At 41.0% G+C, this 11,963-nt stretch overlaps 1 protein-coding gene across 1 annotated transcript in view; it reads right to left on the bottom strand.

Moving 5' to 3' along the window:
- Positions 1 to 861: 861 nt before the first annotated feature.
- LOC121537279 (proteoglycan 4-like) overlaps positions 862 to 11,963 on the bottom strand; it is an 88,908-nt gene continuing 77,806 nt past the window's right edge. Inside the window, exon 5 of the mRNA XM_045213767.1 lies at positions 862 to 1,645. Within this exon, the coding sequence (XP_045069702.1) occupies positions 862 to 1,645 (784 nt within the window). The remainder of the gene's footprint in view (positions 1,646 to 11,963) is intronic.

Below are 11,963 nucleotides of genomic sequence, written 5' to 3'. Positions count from 1 at the left end.
GTTTTATAGTATGTTTTACAGTATGTTTTATAGTATATTTTATAGTATGTTTTACAGTATGTTTTACAGTATGTTTTATAGTATGTTTTACAGTATGTTTTACAGTATGTTTTACAGTGTGTTTTACAGTATGTTTTACAGTATGTTTTACAGTATGTTTTATAGTATGTTTTACAGTATGTTTTACAGTATGTTCTACAGTGTGTTTTACAGTATGTTTTACAGTGTGTTTTACAGTATGTTTTACAGTATGTTCTACAGTGTGTTTTACAGTATGTTTTACAGTATGTTCTACAGTGTGTTTTACAGTATGTTTTACAGTATGTTCTACAGTGTGTTTTACAGTGTGTTTTACAGTATGTTTTACAGTATGCTTTACAGTATGTTCTACAGTGTGTTTTACAGTATGTTCTACAGTGTGTTTTACAGTATGTTTTACAGTATGTTCTACAGTGTGTTTTACAGTATGTTTTACAGTATGTTTCAAGGCTTATGGCTGAAGTAGCTCCTATGTGTTATTACACCAAATGAAACATTTTTTTTCTGAACTACTCTGGCTCAGGTTCTTCCTCTCTCTTACTGTGTCAAGCGCTACCTACCTTCCATTTCAAAAAGTCTCCCAATCTTTTAATACTCCCTCTGTGGGAGATGAGAAGTACAAATATGCTTTCTTTCCCCCTTACTTGTTCTTGCTCTCTCTGACTGTTTCTCTCCCACCCTCTCTCTCTTGCTCTATTTCTGTCTGTCTCTCTCTCTCTCTTGCTTTTGCTGTCTCTCTTCTCCTCACCCCCCCACCCCTCTCTTTGAATGAAATAATGTAACAATATATGTCAGCTTTATTTATACCCATCCATCCATTCCCTATTCAGTCTGCTTGGTTGGTTCAGGTGGGGAGATTTCAGTCTGCTTCGTTAGTTCAAATGGGTAGGTTTGAGTCTGCTTGGTTGGTTCAGGTGGGGAGGTTTCAGTCTGCTTGGTTGGTTCAGGTGGGGAGGTTTCAGTCTGCTTGGTTGGTTCAGGTGGGTATGTTTCAGTCTGCTTGGTTGGTTCAGGTGGGAATGTTTCAGTCTGCTTGGTTGGTTCAGGTGGGGAGGTTTCAGTCTGCTTGGTTGGTTCAGGTGGGGAGGTTTCAGTCTGCTTGGTTGGTTCAGGTGAGGAGGTTTCAGTCTGCTTGGTTGGTTCAGGTGGGGAGGTTTCAGTCTGCTTGGTTGGTTCAGGTGGGTATGTTTCAGTCTGCTTGGTTGGTTCAGGTGGGGAGGTTTCAGTCTGCTTGGTTGGTTCAGGTGAGGAGGTTTCAGTCTGCTTGGTTGGTTCAGGTGGGGAGGTTTCAGTCTGCTTGGTTGGTTCAGGTGGGGAGGTTTCAGTCTGCTTGGTTGGTTCAGGTGGGGAGGTTTCAGTCTGCTTGGTTGGTTCAGGTGAGGAGGTTTCAGTCTGCTTGGTTGGTTCAGGTGGGGAGGTTTCAGTCTGCTTGGTTGGTTCAGGTGAGGAGGTTTCAGTCTGCTTGGTTGGTTCAGGTGGGAATGTTTCAGTCTGCTTGGTTGGTTCAGGTGAGGAGGTTTCAGTCTGCTTGGTTGGTTCAGGTGGGGAGGTTTCAGTCTGCTTGGTTGGTTCAGGTGAGGAGGTTTGGCATTTCTCTGTGTATTCTCTTTGAGCAGTGAAACACACACTGGGTTTTCAGAGCTGTCAGAGAAGCACATGATGAGTGAAGACAGTGGCTCACAGGTTAAGCAAATGTTTTAAACCAGGAACAATTAGCTAGCCACACAGAGGTATCACACATTAAAACGACACTTTAGTCAGTCACAGACAACACAGAGAGAGAGCGAGAGAGCGAGAGAGAGAGAGAGAGAGAGAGAGAGAGAGAGAGAGAGAGAGAGAGAGAGAGAGAGAGAGAGAGAGAGAGAGAGAGAGAGAGAGAGAGAGAGAGAGAGAGAGAGAGAGAACAAAAGACAGGGTGGATAAATCAAATTATTTCTGTGAAGAACTAGAGAGAATGTGAGGGTGTGAGAGAACAAAAGAGAGATGAGAGAGAGAAGAGAGGAATAAACGTTGCCTACCTTTCAGACATAATTGTTTTTTGGGCAGGTTGCATGGATAGGAGAGAACCTGGTCCCGGGAGGTAGCGGGGTGTGACATTTTCATTTGCTTCCAAGTTCTCCTCTGGTGACATAATGCAGATTGTATTTCTGTGTTCCAAATGGTACTCTATTCCATATATAGTTCACTAATATCTCTGTACGGATCCCTGGGCCGATGGGGGCTGACGGGGCCGTGGGTGTCCGGGCTCTGCTCTATTCCATATATAGTTCACTAATATCTCTGTACGGATCCCTGGGCCGATGGGGGCTGACGGGGCCGTGAGTGTCCGGGCTCTGCTCTATTCCATATATAGTTCACTAATATCTCTGTACGGATCCCTGGGCCGATGGGGGCTGACGGGGCCGTGGGTGTCCGGGCTCTGCTCTATTCCATATATAGTTCACAAATATCTCTGTACGGATCCCTGGGCCGATGGGGGCTGACGGGGCCGTGGGTGTCCGGGCTCTGCTCTATTCCATATATAGTTCACTAATATCTCTGTACGGATCCCTGGGCCGATGGGGGCTGACGGGGCCGTGGGTGTCCGGGCTCTGCTCTATTCCATATATAGTTCACTAATATCTCTGTACGGATCCCTGGGCCGATGGGGGCTGACGGGGCCGTGAGTGTCCGGGCTCTGCTCTATTCCATATATAGTTCACTAATATCTCTGTACGGATCCCTGGGCCGATGGGGGCTGACGGGGCCGTGAGTGTCCGGGCTCTGCTCTATTCCATATATAGTTCACTAATATCTCTGTACGGATCCCTGGGCCGATGGGGGCTGACGGGGCCGTGAGTGTCCGGCTCTGCTCTATTCCATATATAGTTCACTAATATCTCTGTACGGATCCCTGGGCCGATGGGGGCTGACGGGGCCGTGAGTGTCCGGGCTCTGCTCTATTCCATATATAGTTCACTAATATCTCTGTACGGATCCCTGGGCCGATGGGGGCTGACGGGGCCGTGGGTGTCCGGGCTCTGCTCTATTCCATTTATAGTTCACTAATATCTCTGTACGGATCCCTGGGCCGATGGGGGCTGACGGGGCCGTGAGTGTCCGGGCTCTGCTCTATTCCATATATAGTTCACTAATATCTCTGTACGGATCCCTGGGCCGATGGGGGCTGACGGGGCCGTGGGTGTCCGGGCTCTGCTCTATTCCATATATAGTTCACTAATATCTCTGTACGGATCCCTGGGCCGATGGGGGCTGACGGGGCCGTGAGTGTCCGGCTCTGCTCTATTCCATATATAGTTCACTAATATCTCTGTACGGATCCCTGGGCCGATGGGGGCTGACGGGGCCGTGAGTGTCCGGGCTCTGCTCTATTCCATATATAGTTCACTAATATCTCTGTACGGATCCCTGGGCCGATGGGGGCTGACGGGGCCGTGAGTGTCCGGGCTCTGCATCATAATAATGTCCAGTGTTCCTCATCATCCTCATCATAATATTGTCCACCGTTCCACATCATCCTTATCATTATAATGCCCAGTGTTCTTCATCATAATGATGTCCAGTGATCTTCATCATTATAATGCCCAGTGTTCCTCATCATAATAATGCACAGCATTCCTCATCATGATAATGTCCAGTGTTCCTCATCATGATAATGTCCAGTGTTCCTCATCATTCTAATCATAATAATGTCCAGTGTTCCTCATCATTCTAATCATAATAATGTCCAGTGTTCATCATCATTATCATCATAATAATTTCCAGTGATCTTCATCATTATAATGTCCAGTGTTCCTCATAATGGTAATGCCCAGTGTTCCTCATCATAATAATGCACAGCATTCCTAATCATGACAATGTCCAGTGTTCCTCATCATAAAAATGCACAGCATTCCTCATCATGATAATGTCCAGTGTTCCTCATCAATCTAATCATAATAATGTCCAGTGTTCCTCATCATCCTCATAATAATAATGTCCAGTGATCCCCATCATAGTAATGTCAAGTGTTCCTCATCATAATGATGTCCAGTGTTCTTCATCATCCTCATTATAATAATGTCCAGTGTTCCTTATAATAATAATGTCCAGTGTTCCTCATCATGATAATGTCCAGTGTTCCTCATCATTCTCATCATAATAATGTCCAGTGTTCTTCATCATTCTCATCATAATAATGTCCAGTGTTCCTCATCATTCTCATCATAATAATGTCCAGTGTTCCTCATCATAATAATGTCCAGTGTTCCTCATCATCCTCATCATAATAATGTTGTGTTCCTCATAATGATAATGCCCAGTGTTCCTCATCATAATAATGCACAACATTCCTCATCATGATAATGCCCAGTGTTCCTCATAACAATAATAATAATAATAATAATAATAATAATAATAAATAATAATAATAATAATAATGTCCAGTGTTCCTCATAATTCTCATCATAATAATGTCCAGTGTTCATCATAATAATAATGTCCAGTGTTCCACATCTTAATAATGTCCAGTGTTCCTCATCATCCTCATCATGATAATGTCCAGTGTTCTTCATCATTCTCATTATAATAATGTCCAGGGTTCCTCATCATAATATTGTCCACCGTTCCTCATCATCCTTATCATGATAATGCCCAGTGTTCTTCATCATAATGATGTCCAGTGATCTTCATCATAATAACGTCCAGTGTTCCTAATCATCCTCATTATATCAATGTCCAGTGTTCCTCATCATAATAATGTCCTGTGTTCCTATTCTTCCTCATCATAAAAATATCCAGTGTTCTTCATCATGATAATGTCCAGTGTTCTTCATCATGATAATGTCCAGTGTTCCTCATCATTGTCATTATATCAATGTCCAGTGTTCCTCATCATACTTATGTCCTGTGTTCCTCATCTTCCTCATCATAATAATGTCCAGTGTTCTTCATCATCCTCATCATAATATTGTTTAGTGTTCCTCATCATAATAATGTCCAGTGTTCCTCATCATAATAATGTTTTTCATTACAATATTGTCCACGTTCCTCATCATCCTTATCATGATAATACCCAGTGTTTTTAATCATAATGATGTCCAGTGATCTTCATCATAATAATGCCTATCATTCCTCATCATGATAATGCCCAGTGTTCCTCATCATAATAACAATAATGCCCAGTGTTCCTCCTAAAGACAATGTCCAGTGTTCCTAATCATGATCATGTCCAGTGTTCTTCATCATTCTCATTTTAATGATGTTTAGTGTTCCTCATCATTCTAATCATAATAATGGCCAGTGTTCCACATCATAATAATGTCCAGTGATCCACATCATTCTCATCATAATAATGTCCAATGCTCCTCATCATCCTCATCATAATAATGTTTAGTGTTCCTCATCATGATATTTCCCAGTGTTCCTCATCATGATAATGTCCAGTGTTCCTCATCATAATAATGTTTAGTGTTCCTCATCATGATATTTCCCAGTGTTCCTCATCATGATAATGTCCAGTGTTCTTCATCATGATAATGTCCAGTGTTCCTCATCATTCTCATTATATCAATGTCCAGTGTTCCTCATCATAATAATGTCCTGTGTTCCTCATCTTCCTCATCATAATAATGTCCAGTGTTCTTCATCATGATAATGTCCAGTGTTATTCATCATTCTCATAATAATAATGTCCAGTGTTCCTCATCATAATATTGTCCACCGTTCCTCATCATCCTTATCATGATAATGCCCAGTGTTTTTAATCATAATGATGTCCAGTGATCTTCATCATAATAATGCCCAGCATTCCTCATCATGATAATGCCCAGTGTTCCTCATCATAATAACAATAATGCCCAGTGTTCCTCCTAAAGATAATGTCCAGTGTTCCTAATCATGATCATGTCCAGTGTTCTTCATCATTCTCATTTTAATGATGTTCAGTGTTCCTCATCATTCTAATCATAATAATGGCCAGTGATCCTTATCATGATAATGTCCAATGTTCCACATAATCCTCATCATAATCATGTCCAGTGTTCTTCATCATTCTCATTTTAATGATGTTCAGTGTTCCTCATCATTCTAATCATAATAATGGCCAGTGTTCCACATCATAATAATGGCCAGTGATCCTTATCATGATAATGTCCAATGTTCCACATCATCCTCATCATAATCATGTCCAGTGTTCCTCATCATTCTTATTATGATAATGTCCAGTTTTCCTCATCATGACAATGTCCAGTGTTCCACATCATTCTCATCATAATAATGTTTAGTGTTCCTCATCGTAATAATGTACAGTGTTCCTCATCATAATAATGTACAGTGTTCCTCATCATGACATTGTCCAGTGTTCCTCATCATGATAATGTCCAGTGTTCTTCATCATGATAATGTCCAGTGTTCCTCATCATTGTCATTATATCAATGTCCAGTGCTCCTCATCATACTTATGTCCTGTGTTCCTCATCTTCCTCATCATAATAATGTCCAGTGTTCTTCATCATCCTCATCATAATATTGTTTAGTGTTCCTCATCATAATAATGTCCAGTGTTCCTCATCATAATAATGTTTTTCATTACAATATTGTCCACGTTCCTCATCATCCTTATCATGATAATACCCAGTGTTTTTAATCATAATGATGTCCAGTGATCTTCATCATAATAATGCCTGTCATTCCTCATCATGATAATGCCCAGTGTTCCTCATCATAATAACAATAATGCCCAGTGTTCCTCCTAAAGACAATGTCCAGTGTTCCTAATCATGATCATGTCCAGTGTTCTTCATCATTCTCATTTTAATGATGTTTAGTGTTCCTCATCATTCTAATCATAATAATGGCCAGTGTTCCACATCATAATAATGTCCAGTGTTCCACATCATTCTCATCATAATAATGTCCAATGCTCCTCATCATCCTCATCATAATAATGTTTAGTGTTCCTCATCATGATATTTCCCAGTGTTCCTCATCATGATAATGTCCAGTGTTCCTCATCATAATAATGTTTAGTGTTCCTCATCATGATATTTCCCAGTGTTCCTCATCATGATAATGTCCAGTGTTCTTCATCATGATAATGTCCAGTGTTCCTCATCATTCTCATTATATCAATGTCCAGTGTTCCTCATCATGATAATGTCCAGTGTTCTTCATCATGATAATGTCCAGTGTTCCTCATCATTCTCATTATATCAATGTCCAGTGTTCCTCATCATAATAATGTCCTGTGTAATTCATCATGACAATGTCCAGTGTTATTCATCATTCTCATAATAATAATGTCCAGTGTTCCTCATCATAATATTGTCCACCGTTCCTCATCATCCTTATCATGATAATGCCCAGTGTTTTTAATCATAATGATGTCCAGTGATCTTCATCATAATAATGCCCAGCATTCCTCATTATGATAATGCCCAGTGTTCCTCCTAAATATAATGTCCAGTGTTCCTAATCATGATCATGTCCAGTGTTCTTCATCATTCTCATTTTAATGATGTTCAGTGTTCCTCATCATTCTAATCATAATAATGGCCAGGTGATCCTTATCATGATAATGTCCAATGTTCCACATCATCCTCATCATAATCATGTCCAGTGTTCCTCATCATTCTTATTATGATAATGTCCAGTTTTCCTCATCATGACAATGTCCAGTGTTCCACATCATTCTCATCATAATAATGTTTAGTGTTCCTCATCGTAATAATGTACAGTGTTCCTCATCATAATAATGTACAGTGTTCCTCATCATGACATTGTCCAGTGTTCCTCATCATGATAATGTCCAGTTTTCCTCATCATGACAATGTCCAGTGTTCCACATCATTCTCATCATAATAATGTTTAGTGTTCCTCATCGTAATAATGTACAGTGTTCCTCATCATAATAATGTACAGTGTTCCTCATCATGACATTGTCCAGTGTTCACATCATGATAATGTCCAGTGTTCCTCATCATGATAATGTACAGTGTTCCTCATCATGACATTGTCCAGTGTTCCTCATCATGATAATGTCCAGTGTTCCTCATCATGATAATGACCAGTGTTCCTCATCATCATCTTAACTAGATCAGAATAACAGTGATATAACTAGACAAGAGTAACACATCACCCCATCACCCCATCACATACTGTATTTTCCTCTCCCTCTCCTTCCACCTGCACATCTCCTGTCACTCCAAACCAAAACACCAGTGGATGCTATTACACTTGGGTAACGCCAGAAAACATACAAACACAATGGACCAAGGAACAATTACCACACTTTCAGAATGGAAGTTACAAACACAATGGACCAAGGAACAATTACCACCCTTTCAGAATGGAAGTTACAAACACAATGGACCAAGGAACAATTACCACCCTTTCAGAATGGAAGTTACAAACACAATGGACCAAGGAACAATTACCACCCTTTCAGAATGGAAGTTACAAACACAATGGACCAAGGAACAATTACCACCCTTTCAGAATGGAAGTTACAAACACAATGGACCAAGGAACAATTACCACCCTTTCAGAATGGAAGTTACAAACACAATGGACCAAGGAACAATTACCACACTTTCAGAACGGAAGTTACAAACACAATGGACCAAGGAACAATTACCACCTTTTCAGAATGGAAGTTACAAACACAATGGACCAAGGAACAATTACCACCCTTTCAGAACGGAAGTTACAAACACAATGGACCAAGGAACAATTACCACCCTTTCAGAATGGAAGTTACAAACACAATGGACCAAGGAACAATTACCACCCTTTCAGAATGGAAGTTACAAACACAATGGACCAAGGAACAATTACCACCCTTTCAGAATGGAAGTTACAAACACAATGGACCAAGGAACAATTACCACACTTTCAGAAGGGAAGTTACAAACACAATGGACCAAGGAACAATTACCACACTTTCAGAACGGAAGTTACAAACACAATGGACCAAGGAACAATTACCACCCTTTCAGAATGGAAGTTACAAACACAATGGACCAAGGAACAATTACCACACTTCCAGAAGGGAAGTTACAAACACAATGGACCAAGGAACAATTACCACACTTTCAGAATGGAAGTTACAAACACAATTGACCAAGGAACAATTACCACACCTTCAGAAGGGAAGTTACAAACACAATGGACCAAGGAACAATTACCACCCTTTCAGAAGGGAAGTTACGTCTACACATCCCCAGTCCTGCTTTAGGTATGATAGGAAATGCAGTACTTTAAAAAAGATTTACCGGTACTAGGTCATTTATCAGGTATTTCTCTGTTAGGCCAACAAAGCCGATTTAATGTTTAACGTATTTCTTTTTATTTCTTTTTGTGAGGCTAGCGAGCAAATAAATATGAAATACAATAAACAAAAATATAAATGCAACATGTAAAGTGTTGGTCCCATGTTTCATGAGCTGAAATAACAAATCCCAGATACAGTATTTTCTCTCAAATTTTGTTCACAAATCTGTTTACATCCCTGTTAGTGATTTATCCGTTGTCAAGACAATCCATCCACCTGACAGGTGCGGCATATCAAAAAAGCTGATTAAACAGCATGATCATTACACAGGTGCACCTTGTGCTGGGGACAATTAAAGGCCGCTCTAAAATGTGCAGTTTAGTCACATTACATTGTGATCCACAACAGCTTTCTACAAAGTAAACACTTGACTGCTGCAGAATGTTAACGGTAGGACAGTGTGTGTGTGTAACAGAGAGACATCCAATTAAACCGTCAGAGCAGGGAAAGGCCACCGTTTCCCCAGCCAGGTTACCCGTGATACATGTCGATATTCAATGTCCATCCACGTCTGAGGACGTCAGGAGGTTGACGTGGAAACCGGCCACTAGGGGGCAACAGTGTGCGCAGTCTCCTTCAAGCAGGTTTCGGTTTTGCTAGGGAATGGTGGATGGGGGCAAGCATCTGCCACTGATTCCAAAGATTAAAGCAAGTTTAAATCTAGCAATAGAAAGTTATTTTTTTGTAATTATTTGTGTATCCTATCCCAAACCTTAACCCTTACCTTAACCATTCGAGTTAATGCCTAACCTTAACCATTCGAGTTAATGCCTAACCTCAACCATTCGAGTTAATGCCTAACCTTAACCATTCGAGTTAATGCCTAACCTTAACCATTCGAGTTATTGCCTAACCTTAACCATTCGAGTTAATGCCTAACCTTAACCATTCGAGTTAATGCCTAACCTTAACCATTCGAGTTAATGCCTAACCTTAAGATTTCAGAGGTAATGTCTAAACCGAACCTTAACCTTACAAATTAGGAGTTAATACCTAAACTTAACAGTAAACACTTTCAAATGTGATGTTTGATATAATATTGATGAACATCTACTTCTGACATGAGACTGTGTGAGAGCCAGTTGGTTTACCCAGCCAGGTTTTCATGAGACTGTGAGAGAGCTAGTTGGTTTACCCAGCCAGGTTTTCATGAGACTGTGAGAGCCAGTTGGTTTACCCAGCCAGGTTTTCATGAGACTGTGAGAGAGCTAGTTGGTTTACCCAGCCAGGTTTTCATGAGACTGTGAGAGAGCTAGTTGGTTTACCCAGCCAGGTTTTCATTAGACTGTGAGAGCCAGTTGGTTTACCCAGCCAGGTTTTCATCTTGAAAGACAACATCAATACATTTTCTGTCCTCTTTTTTTCTGTCCATCTTTTCAGAGTGATGTCATTATGATTCATGGTAGCTATCCTCAGCAGCGTGCACATAGCCCTGCGAAATGTCTGCGCAAACACACACAAACACACACACACACACACTCCCAAACACACACACGTCAATGAAGAACATTGGGTACAAACATGCCTGTGGAGGTAGCGTTTTTTTCCAAACGTATGTTAATGCTTAGTGGCTGACAGAGGGTTAACCTCGTTTAGACAACGACAACGCAAGTCTCATATCAGATTCAGGGATTGATTCTGTCAGGCTTTAAAGGCAGCATAAGCAATGTGACTTTCAAGTGAATGTGTGTGTGTGTGTGTGTTTATGTGTGTGTGTGCACAAGTATGCATATCTGTGCGCATGCTTGTGTGTGTTTATATGTGCACGCTTGTCTGCTTAGTACATGCTGATTTGTATGCTTGAAGGAACATATTTTCATATATTTAAGTGGGGAACATATTTTCATATATTTAAGTGGCGTAACGTCAAGCTTTGATAGTACTGTCTCTTGTGGCTATCTCTTGGAACTAACCCTTAGCTGAAGGATTGGGTAGGATATGCCTATATCTTAGATGTACAGCTTGATTTGAAAAAGTTTCCGTGTTTCTCTCTTATCTTCCTTTACTCTCTCTCTCTCTCTCCCCCTCTCTCTCTCTCTCTCTCTCTCTCTCTCTCTCTCTCTCTCTCTCTCTCTCTCTCTCTCTCTCTCTCTCACTCTCTCTCTCTCTTTCTGCACCTATTAGTGAACATCCTGGTACTTGAGTGGGACTGGAGAACTGACATCAGGGACATGGCAAAAGCAGCAGACTTCTCTCCTGTCTAGATCTCTGTTTGATGCCATTCACCACTCAAAGACAGAAACATCTCTTCATCTCTCTCTCTAACCCCCTGTCTCCTCTCTCTCTCTCTCTCTCTAACCCCCTGTCTCCTCTCTCTTTCCCTCGCTCCCTCACGTTCTCTTTAGAGACATATCCTGATCTGTTTCAATCATTTATGGAATGAGAGAAAGGAGACAAATGATGATGATCACAGCGGAGAGGTGGCCAAGTCCTACGATCTCCTCCTCCTCTCCCTCAATTCAACCCTCTCTCTCTCGTTCAGCCTTTTGCATTCTGTTTACTACCCTTTGAGTGTTTCAATGTGGTTTCTGTAAGATTATTGATCCAATATTTTTTAGTATTCCTGGTCCGTATTCTGAAGTTCTGAGTCATGTGTTTCGTGTTCGGAACTCTG

The sequence above is a fragment of the Coregonus clupeaformis genome, unplaced genomic scaffold, assembly GCF_020615455.1.
Source record: "Coregonus clupeaformis isolate EN_2021a unplaced genomic scaffold, ASM2061545v1 scaf0150, whole genome shotgun sequence".
Classification (NCBI taxonomy): Eukaryota; Metazoa; Chordata; class Actinopteri; order Salmoniformes; family Salmonidae; genus Coregonus; species Coregonus clupeaformis.
Note: the sequence above shows the minus strand (reverse complement) of the source record. Positions and strands in the feature narration are given on the sequence as shown.